The 19,121-nt window shown below is 39.2% G+C and overlaps 1 protein-coding gene across 1 annotated transcript in view; it reads right to left on the reverse strand.

Moving 5' to 3' along the window:
* The window catches only part of LY75 (lymphocyte antigen 75), a 50,447-nt gene that overhangs the window by 22,386 nt on the left and 8,940 nt on the right, over positions 1-19,121 (reverse strand). Inside the window, exons 7-19 of the mRNA XM_086465297.1 lie at positions 17,227-17,415; positions 16,404-16,561; positions 15,375-15,485; positions 14,037-14,125; positions 13,509-13,681; positions 13,096-13,292; positions 11,464-11,606; positions 5,067-5,148; positions 4,291-4,362; positions 2,746-2,869; positions 1,839-1,874; positions 1,410-1,585; positions 277-341 (exon numbers count right to left, since the gene is read on the reverse strand). Of these exons, the coding sequence (XP_086321423.1) occupies positions 277-341; positions 1,410-1,585; positions 1,839-1,874; positions 2,746-2,869; positions 4,291-4,362; positions 5,067-5,148; positions 11,464-11,606; positions 13,096-13,292; positions 13,509-13,681; positions 14,037-14,125; positions 15,375-15,485; positions 16,404-16,561; positions 17,227-17,415 (1,615 nt within the window). The remainder of the gene's footprint in view (positions 1-276; positions 342-1,409; positions 1,586-1,838; positions 1,875-2,745; positions 2,870-4,290; positions 4,363-5,066; positions 5,149-11,463; positions 11,607-13,095; positions 13,293-13,508; positions 13,682-14,036; positions 14,126-15,374; positions 15,486-16,403; positions 16,562-17,226; positions 17,416-19,121) is intronic.

The following is a 19,121-nucleotide window of genomic DNA, read 5'->3' on the forward strand; positions in this document are numbered from 1 at the left end:
TTAGGTACTCTATGGTCTAAGTTTAGCATGGCAAGATTAGGTGCAGACACATGTGAACAAGAACAGATAACAGCGGCCACTGAATAATGCTGTATTTTTTTCTAGATTAATTCAAATTATTTATCTTACTTCTTTTGGATGACAGAGAAAAAGTAATCTTTTACAAATTTGGGGATAAAGTATTTTCTTTTGGAAATTATTCTAATTAACTATATCCCTAAAAAGTACATCAAAAAAAAGCTTACAATAAAAGCATCCCATAATTATTCTACATACGGTGAATGATAGCTGTAGCCATAATCAATGAACTTCAGCCACCACTTCTGTTCGCTGTTTGATAACTGTGGAAATAAAGAACAAAAACCCCAGTTTTTACAACCCACAGAGAAAGAGCTGCACACTCTACCAAGGATAAAATGTCAAAATTAACTCTACCAAAGATGAATGACAAAATTAATTTTGACTTAAAATGTTTGTAAAATGTGCAGGAATTACTATTCTTCAGCAATAGGAAAGGATACAGATTGAGACTGATATGCCAAGTAGATGGACATGCACCTATTAGAAAAAGAAGACCACTGTGCTGGAAAAAGCTACAGGAAATCTTGCAGCACTGTCTTAAGTGTGTGCTAGATAGAGCATTCACACAAAATTCATAGCAGGAACTCTATCAGACAACCAAGACATAGCTGCAAGCTGCCTAAAGCTGATGTGGTTCCACAGGACCTTTGTTCCTTCCTCAGAATAATCCTGTCCTTCCAGCAGACAGCCTATCAATAAATACTTCATGAGAAGGCTAGAGGTGTAGCGGGTCAAATCCTCGACTTCCACTGCCTTGTAATTTCTCCTTCCAGGTAACTTCTTGTCAGGAGAAATTTCATGATGAGAGCTTGCAAGCTGCTAATTTCACAAAGTATTGTCTCACAAGCAGTAGCACTGAAGAAAGGTAGTAATAGAGGTGGTGGAATTTGAAATGTTTTGGTGAGATTCCTTAAAAGAATGTACTTTCATGCTATGAACACCACAAACCCCTTTCAGTAAAGGCTATCAGACCATCATGCATTTCTAAATAAAACCTCTCATCAAGCGATAAATGATGTGCTGTCTTGTACATAAGATTAAGAACTGGCACAATTGTTAGTGAAGTATTTGCAGACAACAGGATGCTTACATGGTGGTCCTGTTCTGACACCTTCTCTCCGTTTGGAGGCGGGTTGGATTTTTATTTCATGTTGTTAAGACTACTTTTAAAGTTAAAAATTCTTTTACAAGACTAACATTAAAATATTTCTCTTTCAATTCATCTTTTCCTTTTAAGTACATTAAAAACTATTAAGGCCAAGAGGAAAAACTGGCAAGAGAATGTCCTTATCGTGGAAAGTATCTGTTAGACAGATTACACCCCTTACCTTTTCTATTTGAGACAGTATTGTCCTGAGTTTTGTGTAAGACTCCACAGAGGCTAAATCACTATCATTTTTTTGACAGTAGAAAATAGCTTCCTGGAAGCTCAGGTTTTTATCTGGTACAAACCACAGCTCTGCTCCATCAACAACAAGTGGGGCTCCATGAATTCCAATTTCATCTATGCACAAGAAATACCATACGCGTAAGAAATCAATTCTGAAAGAGTCATCCTTTCTTCTTCTGAACGTAACAATAAATTCCACTTTGTCACTCCTTGCATTCTGAGCTCTCTTGGAATCAAATTCCAGCAGTCATGACCTTCGCCGGTATCAAACAAGTATGACAATAGTAATATAACAAAACTAATAAAAGATACAGAGTATTAACAACTACATACACATAGCAGAAGAATACACAAAAAGTCCACTTACCTGGTATATACCACTCGGGTGTCTTTGGAGTGCTACCTGTCCAAAGGAAAAAAGGAATAGTCACTTCAAGTTCACTTTCTAACAAGACTGTGGTCACCAATAATGGAAGTGATGGATTGTACTTATGCTTCTCAGTATGCATGATGGAAAAAATAAAAGGAGAAGGAAATCATACCCAGGTTTAATAGTTTAAAATAAGATTATGTAAAACTAATGGGAGTTTTGCACACCTCAGTCTTAAACCCTGTGGGTTTTTTTTTTTTCTCCCAAGCAGAATACAAGCATCAAAGTAGTACATCTACTCATATCTCCTCACAACAAGAAACTTTCATCCCCTGAAATGCCTTTTCATGAACAACCAAAACATAAAAGCCTACTGGACTACAGCACTTTTTATGCTGCGTGGAAAAACCTGGATCTGTGCAGATATGCCATGCCATTCTATGGTATTCCCAGCTCTCTGTCTCACTACAATGAGGAGCTAGTACACCAGTTTTTCCAGAAGGCTAATTGACCTAAGGTTGGAGCAAACTGTACACCTAAGATGTCTGTGGTCATATAGCTACAAATATCACTAAGATTAAGTGAAGTCCACAAATGCTGCAATTCGGTGGCTTATACCATCTCACCTAGTAAAAAGCCACTTCTCACTTCATGGGACAAGAAAGAATATAGGAGCAGTGATACTGCATCCTCCTCATGGTCATTTTCTGACATATTTTTGAATATTCTTAGTGCACGTCTGTTTGTATGTGACATAGGCAAGACATCTCATGTACTGTCCTCTTCACAGTTCAGAGAGGAAATGATAAAACGCTGCTTGCAAAGTTTCTGTTATTGAACAATAATGACAACTCACTGGTAATAAACTCTTTTATATGAATAAATGGATGTAACTGCAGTTTACCTTTTGTAATCTGGCAGACCCATTCAAGTTTAGCTTCACAATCAAAAGGCTTGAAGTAAAATTCCAGGTCTCTGCCTTCATGGAAATAAAACCTCCAAAATGATCTCCGGGAAAACTGAGAGGTCTATATAAAAGTAGAAAAATAAAGAGAACTGAGTGAGTACAGCATAGGCCTCTGAAATGTGAAAGGAAACTGTATTAAAAAGGTACTTTGGCAAAGTCAGTGTATTTTATTGTGGTGTTAGTCCCACAGCTTATTTTGCAAAAAATGAGCAGATACAACTGTAACTCTCCACACTAGCCAAGCTTGTGAAGCAATTAGTTAAAGGGCTTAAGGTCTGGCTACATACAAAAGTCTCTTCTTGCAATGTTGTTTCTTTGGGGTTTTTGTAGTGCGCAGGATCTCATCGATGCTCATTATTGAATTATTGCAGGGCAACTTGTTGCCCTGAAATGATTCTCATTTCTGCTCAAAAGAAGAAACCATCTGAATTGGTACAGAAATAATCTTTTTTATTTAAGATTATTTCTTAGAATCAAGCTTAAAATCTGACTTCACTCTTGCTCATCTCTCCAAGAAGGAGACTTTTTTATCATTGAATGAAATAACATGTCTATACCTAGCATGGTAGGGAGGTTACTATATCCACAGTGTCCCTTTCAAACCACTCTCCTCTTGTCTAAAACTTCTAGTAGCTTAATGCTAACAGCTTCTTGGCGTGGGGTCATGAACAGAGGAGAACAGAATGAGGGGAAATGGCTGTGAACAGAAGTAAATGGATGGAACTATCCTTTCCTTCAGTAAATCCTAAAAGCAGAGATGGTTCTAATTAGGTTAAAAGAAAAGATGGTATTGGAATGATCTTCTTAAAAAAAAAAAAAAAAAAAAAAAAATCAAGTGATGCCTCAGAAGAGTGAAAGGCCATTTTAAAACTCATGCCATCAAGACTAAATTAAGTGATGGAGAACATAATTACGAATTAAGCAGAGGCCTCACGTTTTGCATTAGAAACTGACACAGCACTTACAGTCTACTTCACAAGTAAACAAGGAAATTCACACAATAAACACAAACACATGCTCTATCCTGGCTACTGCATTCCTCTACTTTAGGTTTCAAACATTTTCTTAATTTACGGTTCAGAAAAACTAATCTAGACTTTAAAAGTTACTGGTAGGGCTCTGTTTGCTTCTTTGTTTTAGACTCCACGTTACATCCTGAAGTGTTACATGTAATATACAAGAGACTCTGAGTATGGCATTATGCAATAGAGAATAGCATTGTTACTAAAATATTTTGTAGTTCAAAAGAAGTCTTATGAAAGGTTATCATTAGCACAGCACTTGGTTCACAAAAAACTGCTTGAATAAGTGAAAATTGATAATAGGTGTAGACTGATGAAGGGAACACTAGCAACTTTTTCACCATGCAAAGAAAATACCTCAGCAGTCAACCTAAATTCAATATATGGCTGGAAAAAGTATTTTTTACAAGTACTTCCATGTAAAAATATTCAGGCTGTTATTAAAACCCTTGAAACTAACCTTTAGTGCAGCACAGTCTCTTGTGTCATACTCATCTTCCAGATAATCAAGTGGCATAACAACACTAGTTACCTAAAGGATGGACAAGATGAGAGAGTCATTACTTTACAACTATTTTTGCTATGGTAATCCCCAGAGATAACCATTTGAACCTGGGATCCCATTATTTTTATCACTATAAAAATATCTGTTAAACACCAGTTACTGGTTCAGTTTCGAGCCTGCTGCGTACCTGTTGTTATTCTGGGGGCAGGAAGAACTCACAATTTCAGGCAAATAGAATCATAGAACAGTTTTGGTTGGAAGAGACCTTCAAGATCATCGAGTCCCACCTTTGTCCTAGCTCTATCAACACCACGAAACCATGTCCCTAAGTACAACACCTACCCGTCTCTTAAAACACCTCCAGGGACATGAATTACAGTGAAAAAGATATTTTTGTATAAGTCTGACATATCAAGGAGATTAACCGATAAAACCTCCCTTTTGTTGTGGCATGAAGGCAACTTGTCCTCTCCACCAGCTCTTTACTACGATACTTCTGATAAAATGTTTTAATGCAATAGAGACAGAAATCAGGTTAACCTTATTAAAGATATGTTTTTAATTGAAAATCTGCCTGGATGGCAGCTCTTAAGCATACAATCTTCTTCTGAATTATTCATCTGTTGAAGGATCTGTCATATTTTAATTAAAATATTTATCAATTTACTTTCAATCCAGCTCAAGCTGAAACAAATCAGGACATGACGTTTCCTGGTTAAAAGTTAACTTACAGGTTTATCATCACTCCATTGCCAGGTCCCCAAAGAATCTGGACTCCTCTTATTCATTCCAATCCATACCCATCTGTCATTGCTGTAAATAAACAAGATAAAATCTTAAGCCAAGTACATGGTTCAGCTTATTTAATAAAAAGACTTGATATGTCATGGCTTAGGATCAAGCAGCAAAACGAAGGTTTACTACTGTAAGTTGTAGCAGTTCAAAGAGAAAATAGGCGTAAGGGCTAGGACCTCTTCTGCACTTTCTTTAAGAAGATCTGTAGGTTGTCTTTCCCTGACCACAGAGAAAACTAACTAAATTGGGCAATTCCCTTGTTTGCTGCATCACCACTTCATCAGTTGTCACTTGATATAAAGGTCTCTTTTCTACACTTTTTTTCCAGAATCACACACATAATTTGGCTTGTCTTGTCCATCTCAGGTCGTCTCTCTTTACACCATCAGCTCAAATATACTCCTCCTCAAACCACACAAACACTTCTACTCATACAGAGTAACTGGCTCCATATTTCCCTTAAGTTTGTCAGTGATAGAAACAAAGCAAACACAGGCACATATTTCACCTACGCACCTTCATAAAAGGGGCATAGACACAAATGAGCACGTAACATCACTGACTCCAATGCTTGCATAGAAGAATGGCAATAGAAATTTTACTCCATTTTACAGGATTACAGTCAGCACTGTATTTTTAAACAGATCTCAATTCTTCATTTTTCATAAGCAGGAGACGCTTAAATTCAAAATTTCAGCTACACTCCAGGACACAGAAATTGCCAAAAAAAATGGGTTTACAGTGCAAACACTTAAATCTGCAGTAACAGCCTTTACCATATTCTTTACTATTGCTTATGCATCTAAAGATACTGTAGCAAAATGAAATATGTACTAGTCAAACTGCAAGGTTAGTTTTATACTGCAACCTCTGCTTCTGGTGGTCTGACAGCAATAGTAACGTATTGATGCCACTGTACATGGCTCTCAAAACTGTAACAGAAGTACTGTTCCAGAAATTTGTGTTGTACCAAATACAGAGAAGGAATATAGGATATTTGAGGAAATGAAGAGTTTAGGTTATCAACAAGAATTAAGGATTTTCTTGTCTAGCCTTGACAAAGAAAGTCAGGGAAAGGACATAATTATTCTTCACAATCTATTTGGAGACTAAGCCCCCAAGAAAAGGAGCTATTTGAGCAAAAAGGACATTGTGTCTGAAGGAACCACAACTCAGAGATAAATCCAGGCTCAAAATTGGAAAGCGATGTCTGACCAGCAGAGGTCAGAGTTTGGAAAAGGTTCCCAAAAAAGTAGTGCTGAGAAAGTGATTTTAAGACAGAACTTGAAAAGTTTATGAAAATAACCTTATTACATGGAGGGATGGACTTAGACCCAGGCTTACCTGCATATGCAATATTATGAAATCACTGGGCTATGTTAAGAAATTCTTTGGCAAGACTGTGCCGCTACCTTTCCATACATATAAACCATAAGGATGCTAAATTTAGCCTGAAATGGTTGACAGTGCAGTACCAAAGAACAGCTTAGCCCAGAGTACATGGGATAAGTACATGAAATACAAGAAGGACAACAGCATTTTGTTTGGTAGGGTTACCATTAGGAAGAAAAGCATCAGCCATCAATAAATCTCTTTTTTTTTTTCCCCTCCCTCAACTCCAGTATTGATTTTCTGACATTGGTGTGATCTTATCATATTGAATAGTCTTTAGTCTTCTAATGATACTACTAAGCAGCCTTCAAAAAGCCTATAGGCCCTGTATCACTCTAGAGGGAAAACTGTGAGCCAAATATTCACAGCTGTCAAGCAGTTAAGTGGCTTTTGGCAATTTGCCTTTAGGATTTTATTTTTCTGTGATTGTTCTTTCCAATTATGAATCAGACATTGCTTAACCCTCCTCTCCTAATTGTCACCCACAGGCTTAGCGTGGTTTAAGCAATTGATCATGACAGAGGAATATCTACTAAAAAGGAAATTTGAGACACTCATTTCAAAAGGATCTGCAGTAATTAACTGAGGAACTAGAGCAATTTTTCAAAGCCTTTCAACTTGTATTTGGCTTTTATGTAATAAACAAATTAAAAAAATTAAAAAGTATGCCAGGTCAAGAATTTCTCCAGCTTATCTCCCAATTTAGAATTACTGGACTGCAAACATAATGTTTTCCAGCTGACTGGGCACCTACACATTAATGTACATTTTTTGCTTCTTTTGGAACTGTTTAGACATGACCATGAGTAATTCAGTAACTGCTACACTATCCTTGTTAGCACTTTCAAGCTTAAGTAAAGCCTTTTGATAGCCATCTGAAATTATGCTATCATCTGATCACAGAAAAGAATTCCACCAACTATTTAAGACAAATATAAATTAAGACTCTGTATTGCAACTAAGCTTGCAGCAAGGAATTTGCTTGTACTTTAGGTATCTGTCTCCTAATTGCAAAGCATTTAAAATTCATCCAATGGGCTGGTTTCAAAATGTGTTTCATCAGTGCTAGAGTATTCTTTGAGCTACATTTCTGGAACCACTCTAAAACCTAGATTATCCCGAGTTTTAATCTGAAAAATAAGAGCAATTTGTGCTTTACAATGGACTCAATGCTGATTAACAATGAAAGACTCTAAATCTCCAGCAGTCCCTGCAGAATACCAGTGGCTTTTCTCTCACATAGAAGTAAAACTTCCATAAAAGTCAATGTTGTGCAGGAGTGGATAAATACAGTTTAGATCAATGTGAAGGGAATATAAACCAGTAATTTTTCTACTGTCATATTCTAACTGCTGAAACAGAAAAACGATTTTTTCTGTCCCTTATGTCGGTTCCAACACAAGATTAAGAGCCTAAGTGAAGTCACTGTGGCTTGTAGTTCAACCTGGTTCTTGACAAGAGGTAACACGTGTACATCTGGGCCAACTCCCCAATGGCGCAATTGAAAGCACCATTTAACCTTAGGCAGTGCTGCCCTAGAAGTATGTATGAAGCCCATCTGACCCCCTGCTTTTTCCATCTGTAACGGGGTACTGCCACTCGCTGAATACCCATCCTGCTAATCACCTGCTCTTTAGCGGAAGAAAACATAAGCTGTATTAACGCAATTGCTACAACTTGCATCTCAGGTTTCTTGCCATTTTGGCCAGTGTGTTGGGAGCAAGCTCACTTTTTTCATGCAAAGTCAAGTGTTAGTGAGGCTTTCTAGACTCAGAACAATTACAGCAGCAGAGCTATGCATATAAAAGGCAACTGATTTCTTTTCAGTGAGGCGTCCTCACTGAAATGTTGTTTCTAACCAATCCAAGCTGTTACTCTCCTTGCATCCAGCGTTGCTGCCAGCTATAAGCTGCAGAATGCTCACAAAAACAATCCCAAAAGAATGGAAGTAACTGAACCAGATCTGTTCCGCCTGTATTATGTCCCTCAAAGTGAAAAGAGGTTATCTCCTATTTCTTCCAGACAGGGGAATGTCGGCAGGCAAATTTTATTTTCCTTGCCAATGGCAATTGCCTGACTTGGCTGGAGCAGTTCTAGCTCGTACTTGCCTCTAAGGTGGAATCAGAGTAAAGAACAGAATGGACTAGGCACGCTGCCCTTTTCCTGGTGAACCCAAACTGATTTTGCTAACATTTAAAAACAAACAGTTCTCAATGAGTCACTGGACAACTGTGCAAGGGGGAAAAAAAACCTGAAACAAAAAAACCCCAAGGTGTGGCTCCTTCCCCAAGCTGAAATGAGTGCACTGATTGAATAGTTTAGGTCAGAGCATGCACTGAGTAAGTGCAGGGAACATGAACAAACTGCATGCCAGTGCACTCCAGCAGCTAATCACGTGTAACATTATCTTAGGGTGATTTCTCCCAGTTACCTGAATTATTTGTTCTTGGTAAAATAATTCACTTGGTTTATTTTCTCTTTTCTCAAAGGAGCTTATTTTCAGATAAGCTACCCTTGACTTTTGATCTCCAAAATACTTTATGTAATCACCACCTCCGAGTAATTTGAAAACATAACTAACTTAAACACTTCATTATGTTATCTAAACAAACAAACATTATTTAAAAGACTTCCGGCAATATCAAATGTGTATATTTCTGTTCAGGAAGTTCTGCAATACCTGAAAAGGGGTAAACCCAGATGAAAATACTGTATATTGGTGTATATTTGATGCATGCAGTTATTGCAACACTGACTGCAAAGTCAGTTTATACTGGGCTCAATATACTGCCCCTTATTTAAGTTCTGGTAGAATAATACTGAAGTACTGGGACGTGCCTTCTTCCTGGATAAGTTCAGTTTTCTGAAATACAACAAGAGCAAGTGTAGAGTCTTGCATCTGGGAAAGAACAACCCCATGTACCAGTATAGGTTGGGGACTGAGCTGTTAGAGAGTAGTGTAGGGGAAAGGGACCTGGTGGTCCTGGTGGGCAGCAGGATGACCATGAGCCAGCAATGTGCCCTCGTGGCCAAGAAAGCCAATGGCATCCTGGGGTGTATTAGGAGGGGTGTGGTCAGCAGGTCGAGAGAGGTTCTCCTTCCCCTCTCCTCTGTCCTGGTGAGACCACATCTGGAATATTGTGTCCAGTTCTGGGCCCCTCAGTTCAAGAAGGACAGGGAACAGCTTGAAAGAGTCCAGCACAGAACCACAAAGATGATTAAGGGTGTGGAACACCTCCCTTATGATGAAAGGCTGAGGGAGTTGGGCCTCTTGAGCTTGGAGAAGAGGAGAATGAGGGGTGACCTCATCAATGTCTATAAATAGGTGAAGGGCAAGTGTCAGGAGGATGGAGCCGGGCTCTTCTCGGTGATGTCCAGTAACAGGACAAGGGGCAACGGGTGCAAGCTGGAGCACAGGAGGTTCCACATTAACATAAGGAAAAACTTTTTCACTGTGAGGGTGACAGAGCACTGGCACAGGCTGCCCAGAGAGGTTGTGGAGTCTCCTTCTCTGAAGACATTCAAAACCCTCCTGGACGTGTTCCTGTGTGCCCTACTCTAGGTGGTCCTGCTCTGGCAGGGGGGTTGGACGAGATGATCTTTCAAGGTCCCTTCCAACCCCTAACATTCTGTGATTCTGTGAAATATGGGAACTGTACTAGCATCGTGCATTAGCCGATTCTCTGGAAAGACAGAAAAAGTCTCCACCTTTAAACTCCTACCCAAAAACGGTCATTCACTATAATTAATACCTCAGGCTGTCTGCAAGCTGAAAAGTATTTCCAAGTACTTGAAAGAAAATAAAATCAGTTATTTTTCTATCCATGTTTCACAGTAGATTAGGCACACTAGAACAAAATTTGTAATTGCAAAACAGTAAAATAAGGTCTATAGCTAAAAATAATTTATGCACTAATTTTTATTTGAAGTACTTCAGTCACTTTAGCTATGGAATCACAAGTGGCTTTTATACAAACTAAACCATCTATATATAGAGCATACAAGTTTGTTTTTGTCTCTTATTAACATAAACATTGAGTAATTTTCATTACCTCTGCACTTCTAAAAAAAGTTCACTGGGTTTTCAAGAAGGCATCTCTTCAGTCATCAAGTTTTAAAATTTAATCACAGTGTTGTACATTGGCAGCTTCTGAAATAATCCTGATTTAGTTTGTTGATGAAAAAATTTAGATCATATAACTGGCAGCATTTGAATTTAAGCTGGCAAAAGTTCTGAAAAACCAGGCTGCCAATCAAAAAGACCATATTACACAAGGATCTGACATCACACCAATGCCTAATAAAGCTTTGCAGTGACAGTTCCTTTGATTAAAAATAGAGCCTTGGGCTCATAAATTATGCAGCATTTAATTTGTTGATACCAGAAAACTCAACACACCCATCTAATGCCCATACAGTGTCATTGCAGTTATGCCAAATGGGATCCATGCCAACCAGACTGCTGGACACTACATTATTCACATTTTCAAAAAACAGCACCCAGTTTAGTCAGGAAGCATTTCATGAATAAAGATGAGACCTATCTGAAAAACTGAAATAGTATCTTGTCTCTAGAGAATATATTAATAAAGAAGAGGAAGAACTATCATCTAGTTGTGCCAAAACTCGACATAAAGAAAGAAATACTTATAATAACACAGTCCTAAATTCATGCAATGGAAGATGCTCAAAGCAAATCTCTCTTTTCCTGTGCTCCCTCTAGCAATGTGAAACATTTGCCCAAGCTGTACTCCCTTGACATTTTCCAGGAAGGCAGTGACATGACCAGCAGTTCAAATGCCACATCTAGCCATTTTTACTGTGGGAAACACAGTCGCTGCACACTATCTCATACTTGCCATTTGGGGTCAGCAGCAGCATTTGTGATCTACTGCAGAACATGACTGAAATCAAAATTTTAGTGCATGGCTAGTTTGTTACCTGATTATTTTTCTCAGAATAGAATGAAGCGCCTTGATTTCTTCTGAATGACTAAAACTAGGCAGGTGGCCTCCGAGTGCTTCACAGAACCTTTCTGCCTCTTCCCAGGTCCTGGTTCGCAGCACTCTTTCACTGTGGAAGAACTTCACAACAGCCAAACATCAAGAGTAGAAAATGAGACAAGTGACAGCATTTCAAAATCATTCCTGTACTACTCAAATATGGTCACCCTAGGTAGGAATGACTAACTGGTATTTCCACAGGGAGAGAGCTTGACTTCTTAACAATTATTTTATTTTTTTCAGTTTGTTTGATAACAGTCAGACTCTGAAGTTTAGCTGATAACATTTGTTTCAAATGCAACATATTCCATATGTCAGACTTGCTCTGTTTTGTTTTGTTTTGTTTTACCAGAAAGGTAAAACAACACCAAACTCACTCCAAAACTGCAAGCCAAATTATAGGTTTTAAGGGATGTTCTTTCAAATTTACGGTGAACTGCAAAGCCCAATGTTCAAGAAAGTTCTTTGGCACGCCCTTTGCTATCTGTACGTATCAGAGTTGCATGTTTGGCTCACGCACCTCAGCTAACATGTCCACTTGATCTCTTTGAGTTCAGTCCAAGCCAATTCCCATCAGCTGGATCTCTCATGATGCACTTGGTCAAAAAGAGTTTTGGAGACACTGCCATGGCCAGCTGTCACATCCCATCAGCTATGGGACAGCTATGCTGCATATGAGCTAGACCCATCTCTTCAGGATCCCTGCCCAGAGCCTTGTCATTCAAGCTGGGTTTGCCCACTTTGCTACATGAGCTGTTTACAAGACACAGCTCATTGCAGACACTGAGTCCAGAAATAATGAATAAACAATCCAATAAACAGCCTCCGTTTTAACTTGATTTGACTGTTAACAGGAGGAGAAAAATCTGTATTTCTAAAACTTGTTTATGCCGTTCCAGCTAACAGCATGGCTGCTTACTTCCACTACTTACTTCAAAAACAGTAAAATACAACTGAGGCTGCACTTTTTTAATAATATTTGATATCTATATTCAAACCAGAGAAAATCCCACCTCTCCTGTCTACACTCTTCAAATATAGAAAGGAAAAGGACAAGGGAAGGCGATGCAAAGTGCTTTCCTTCCCTATTCAGGTGCCTGCATGCCAGATGATGGCAAGAAGGCTAGGATATTGACATCCCATCAGTACCAGGCTCCCAAGATGGCAGCACGGGGCAAATGCTGTTGCCCCACTCAGCTCTGATGTCCAGAGCTGCCCACAGAAAGATCAGGGAGAGGCACACTGCATCTTTCAGGAATCAGCAGAGAATGATGCATGAGAACATCTGGAGCCAGTCAACATGAATCAACATGAATTCCTCCTCCCAGTGTAAAACATAGAATCATTGAATGGTTTGGGTTGGAAGGGATCTCAAAGATCATCTGGTTCCAACCCCCCTGCCATGGCAGGGACACCTCCCACTAGACCAGGTTGCTCAAGGCTCCATCCAGCCTGGTCTTGAACACTTCAGGGATGGAGCACCCTTCAGAGCAGCTATAAGCCACAAAATGGCTAATCTTGCTGCAAGACAGTAACGAACAATTAACATCTAATAGGAATAACATTTTACCTTGTAGCAGGCAAGGCCAGATCCATTGTGCCACCCAGGGGGACAGGGATCAGTTGGCTTTGGGAGCACTTCCGGCTCCTTGGGCAGCCCGATATATTTTTTGCAGATAGAAAATGCTTTAGTGGTTTTACAGTCCTTAGTTTCCCACTTTCCAAGAGACTTTCCACTGGGCATGGCCACACATCCTCCTGAAAACTCTAAGATTTAAGCCACCAAAGATATATTTAAAACTACTGGCTGGTTTTCCAAAAAATCCACAGATTTCTGAATTACTTTTATTTCATGCTTGGAGTTCTGTAACATGGTACTCCAATGCTTGCTCAATATAAAAGGATAGTAATTTTAAGTATTTTAATGCTTGCTCAATATAAAAGGATAGTAATTTTACGTATTTTTTTAATTGTTAAATTTACCTGGCTGCAAGGAATTCCAGTTAGTGTATGTCACAGCTTCAGTTTTTTCTCCATCCACTGTACCCCAGGAATATATTCCTGATTGGCTAATATCCTGCAAACCGGTCCAGAAGTATTTTTCTTCAACTTTGGTAAGTTTTCTAATTAGACTGTTTATAAATTCTTGCTCAAATCTGAAAATCCACAGATTAATTGGAGTCAACATCTGAAAGATATCTGAAACTACTGAGACAATTTTAAAACCAGGCATATTGTTACATGAGTTAGGTCAAGTGGTTGTCCAGGCAGCCCCATATTCAACATGGGGTCAGCAGGCTGGGAATTCACATACTTCCAAGAAGGTTCTACACTGTAGGTTGACCATTGTCACATCATGGAAAACACAGTTTGCTAGTTCTCTGCAAAAGCAATTTTACCTCTCTTTTTTTCTTGATAAAGCACTGACTAGCATACGGAAGTTTTAATCTCTGACTGTATCTCCAGGATATACTGTAAAACATGCCCATCAGTTACAGAGATGTGCTTTACCTGTTCATCACTGTAAGATTGCACTGTGCTCCAAATGAAACTTCTGTTTTATGAATCTTGTAACAGTAGTTTCCATGTCTCTCCCATCCCTAGTTAAAGAATGAAAAACATGTTTATACCTAACAACCTAATTTAGGCACTAGCTACAGGAGAAAATAAATCATTGCTAACACTGGTTGGTGCCCACAAGCTGGCACAGCATACACAAGAAAGAAATGCAGCGCATCACATACAAGGTCCCCTATCATCAACTCTCAGATTCACAGCTGGAAGAAATAATGCAACCATGAGAATAAAATACACCACTGTTTTAGCTTGACTGTGCAGAGTCTTCTGACTGCTATGTGCATACAGAGAGGGAAACACAAGGGCGACAGCCTAGTCCTATTCAAAACAATAGGAGCTGTCATGCTGTTCCACCAATGCCAGGATTCACAGGAATAATAAGAGGGCATTACCAGTGTTTCTTTACTTCTGAAAAAAAAAAAAATATATACTGAAAATGAACTTGCAAAATTTCACTATTATTCAAATCTTTTTCAATGAACATTAAATGTTTTACCTCTTTGCTAGCCTATCAATGCCACCGGTGTCTGAACAGCACAGAAAGCTTTAACTCTACATGCTGGCAGCCTCTGAAGAGACAGAGCAAAAATACCCTGAGGTTGTGCAGAAAGAAAGATAAAGGGCAAACATGTTTCCTACTGCAGCCAACATGCCACACAAAACTGAACCAAAGAACTCTGAAGTAGCTAGTAATACTATCCCAAGATTGTTCAAAACAGAAAAGACTTCTTTTCAAGCCTTATTTGTGCTGTAACATGTTACACCGAAAAAAACCCACCAAACAACAAAAAACCAAAACAACCTAAACGGTCCCCGCCCTTATTTAAGTCAAAGAACAAAAATGAGAGCCCAGTGAAGTGTAACAGAAACCTAATCTCAATTATCAATCTCTGCATATCTTTATGTAGCAAAGTGCTTATCCTAAATTTTAAAACATACTTAAAGCAAAAACCACAGAACAAATGGCATTATCAATAATGTATCTAATAAAAGCTTTTTTTTTTTTTTTAAACAAATAAGACAGACACAACTCCTCCTGGGTCCAAGCTCATAATACTTTCATCAATAAACAGAATGGTAACACATCCAGAGCCTGCTTAGGAGAATCTGAAGTTTGGCTCACGCTTTATAAATGTTCAGCTAAAGTGTTCCATAGATGTTACTGTATGGTCGGGAAGGAAACGGGAAGTAGAGGAAATGTGATTTTATGCAGGTTTCTGAACCAACTGAAAGCAAAAAACAAAAAACAAACAAAAAAAGACTTCCTATTACCTCTTCCAATGAACAACTTTTATCTGATTTCGTTTCATTCAAAATCTCTCCTTTTTTCTTGCACACATATTTCAATTTTTCTTCACAAGATTTGACTCTCCACTGTCCCAACTGTGAGAAGGAAAGAAAAAAAAAAGTATTTAAAATTCTAAAATATTTTGATTTCCACACTGCAGGGGCTGTTTTCATAAGAGGGAAAGCCAAAATGCCTCTAGCAAAAATATCAGGGGTGGGATGCCCCTGACTATATGCATAGGTGCGTGTTTGGAAGGGAGAGAGAAAGCTGACAAATGCGGAGATGGGAGGATTCTGGATCACATCTGAAAAGGGAAGAAGAGGCCAGGGTGGTGCCTACTCTCTTGGATCAGGGAGGGAACGGGTGCAGGGAGGGTGCTTCAGTTCACTGCGGAGGTGGGGAGGAGGCACCTCAGAGGAGCTGGGCACATGAGCTCCGCTGCCAGCCTGACAGCACAGCAGGCACACACTTGCCCCAGTTTTCTAGTGAATCTGGGAGATGGGATACAGCCTGCCCCCCTCTCCACCCATCTTTGTGACCTCCTTCCCCCACCCACCCCTTGCTGCTTCTATACTCTACACTCTCTGTGTCTGTCCTGTCCTGTCCTCTCCTCTCACCAAGGTATTTCACTACCCATCCTCAGGGTGGCCCAAATTGGTCCTGGAGATGACTGAACCCAGCTTCTCCTTTCAGTAGTTCAGCCCTCCTCCCTCCTAGTGCTCTGCCATGGACACACAAGAATACGGTAACCCAAAATGCAGAGTGACAAGGACAACTGGCTGGCCAACAGCAGTGGCAGCCTCAGAGCTGTGAGCAACTTCTGCCATTCTTTGCAATACGCTGCTATCAAGCGTCAGCTAAACAATTTGCTTGTAAAACAATTATCTGTATTTTACAGATTATTCCAGAAATCAGTTATCTGCTTTATCCCGCTCCTTGACTTTCACACACATCAATGTTGCCTCTACTATGATGGAAAAAAAATAAAATAAAAAACCCAACACTATTCCTACCTCTCCTGAGTATGACACACAGTTAGGAGTGCTGTTAAAAGGAACTCTTGGTTGATTCTGATCCCAATATGTAAAATTCACAGCTGAGTGATCTGACCATTTGAATAAGGTTGGTACATCTTCATTCCTGAGACCCATCCACATTTCTTCTTTAGCACCTGTAATTTAAAATTATGACAACACTGTAGTTTAAAAATAATATTCAAACTAATTGGAAAGGAAAGTGAAATCTGCAAAATTAGGTTCTTGTCACTATACTGCACAGCATGAGTGGGGCAATTTTTTTCTTATATTGAGAAAGTGGATTTGAGACAAGCACAATGTATTTTCTTTACCTTGTTTCTTAACTTATATTTGCGAATATGACTAAGTTTCACAGAGAAGGTAACGAACAGAAAAAAAAACGAGAAATAATGAACACACAAGCAAAAAAGCTCAACCAAATTTAATTTTTAGAGTGCAGACAAAACGTAAGACCAAAGAGTACAGATAACATTTATGAGTTCAGTGACCCCTTAGTCAAAATACTGACCAAACTATTTATGATTCTATTTGAATGGGAAAATTAACCACAAGGTATTAGGCAACTAAAAGTAGGTTAGCCCCGTAAATAAATAAATGAATAAATAAAATAGATCAAATCAAAACAAGAGCTAACACAGAGGGCCTCGACCTGAACAGCAACACTCAGCACTAGCCTGGGTACAAGCTGAGCATTAGCACCTTCATTCAAAAGCTAGAGGTTATGGCAATCGCAGGCTAGAAGATGGTTTGTAATTTATGCTACACTTGGTGCTTGACCTTTACAAGTATCCCAACTCACCATTATGAAGCTTTGTAACAACCACTTCGACATCTGCTAATGAGTGTATGCTGATGAGGTTACTCTTACTTGCTTTGCACAACTCATCTGCCGTACTCCAAGGTGCCTGGTTGTTTACCAGCATGTAGCAAAAACCATTGTGGGGAAGCCAGCCTGAATCACAGCGAGTATCCAAGTGTCTCCAAAACTCTAACAGTGAAGAGAAACTGAATTAGAGGCTTTTGTTTTATGTTGGCTAGTGCAACGGTTTGGCATTTTCTTTGTGTTCTAAATCTGGCAGCACCTTGAAAACAGTCAGAATGCAGTGATCAGAATGTGTTCACATCTCTTCAAGGCTAATGTTTAGTCAAGCAGGTCACAGTTTAGTCAAGCAAATAAGACATGACTGAGCACCATTACAGGGTTTCGTAATACTTTAGGGCCACGAAGTAGGCAGAAGGAGAAAGAAGTTAGTTGGAGTGAAAGTAAAAAGCTGGAATGCATTACATTAAGCTTGTTTTAGTGCAAGTGAAAGGTTCAGGAGTAATTGTAAGCAAGATTTCAAAAGCAATTAAATGCAAACCAAGTTACTTCACTGTAGGACAGCAGCTTCAAAAAAAGTTGCTTGTTTTGTTCTAGCAGGGGTTTGCACTTTTATAGTGACTATCTACAGGCAGTACCACGCATAAGACCAATTTTGAATAGCTTGCAATAAAACAAATTATTAGTTTTAAATATCTTTTTCTTCTGAAAACTAAGATATTCAAGAATTAAAAGTGGCTTTAATGCATGCTGAAAAAGGTATATACTAATAGCCTTTCTGGTTCAAAACACACTACAAAACACTCCAGTCACAAGAATTTTGGGTTTTTTAATTAATAAAATACGGTATAAACAGCAGTAATCACTCCACATACCCCACTGAGGAGCCAGAGAACAGATAAGGACGGTTAATTGACAACTAGTTTTCAAGGGACCATTTAAAAATTTAAACCAGTTCAGTTAAACTGCCTTTTTTTCCTCAAAGGCACACATCTCTCTTGGGGGAGCTGCAGAGAACATGCCTTAGCCAGAGATACTCCATGACACTTTCCACCTCCATGACACTGCTTCATCCCTCTTATCCCCTAGTCCTCACCCTCATCCAAGAACAATAATTTTCCAGCAAAAGTTTTCCCATGAGAGCCCCACAAGCACAAACCCTGGAAACTGGGTAAGGCCAAGGTACACATGGAAGAATAGGCCATGGGTATGGGAAGGGTTGGACATCCAGGTGTAGGTAAATGGTCAAAGCATGGAGGCAGTTACGTGTTATAGCTGGAGACTGTGAAAACTGAAGGACTGTACGCGTGTAGGGAGGAGAGAATAAATATCTTGTAAGAGCTATTATGGATCCAGTAAAGATTATACACTGGGCAAGCTACCAACTCTTGCACTCTTGATTTCCAGTGCTGGGCCTGGTTTCAAAGGATAGTAAGGTCATTTAACTACTTCTACCTGAATTCAATAGAAGCTGGTCCAAGCCCCAGGTAGGTCCCATTTTACATCAATACACACCAAAAGAGAAAGAAACGGGCTTAAGCAGAGATGGAAAGGTTTGAGGTGCAACTGCCAGTTCCAGACTTTCAGCAGCATATGAAAGGAGGCACAAGCCATGGAAGAAAACGTGATGAAAAGGGCAGAACTGTGCTGGGAAATGCTTTACATGTGAATGAGAAAGCTGCAAAAAATGAAAGCTGTTTGACACTGAAGATACAGAGTTTGCTTCTGCTCTGCTAAAAAACCCAAAGCTGTTGTGAAAGTGTTTTGGCAGAGATGCCTAAGAAGCTTGGGGAGGGGAAAGAAAAAAAAAAAAACCCACAAAACCAAACACTCCATAAGTGAACATTACACTCCTATTAACACACAAAACCAAA

Source organism: Leptosomus discolor, chromosome 5 (genome assembly GCF_034619465.1).
Source record: "Leptosomus discolor isolate bLepDis1 chromosome 5, bLepDis1.hap2, whole genome shotgun sequence".
Lineage (NCBI taxonomy): Eukaryota > Metazoa > Chordata > Aves > Leptosomiformes > Leptosomidae > Leptosomus > Leptosomus discolor.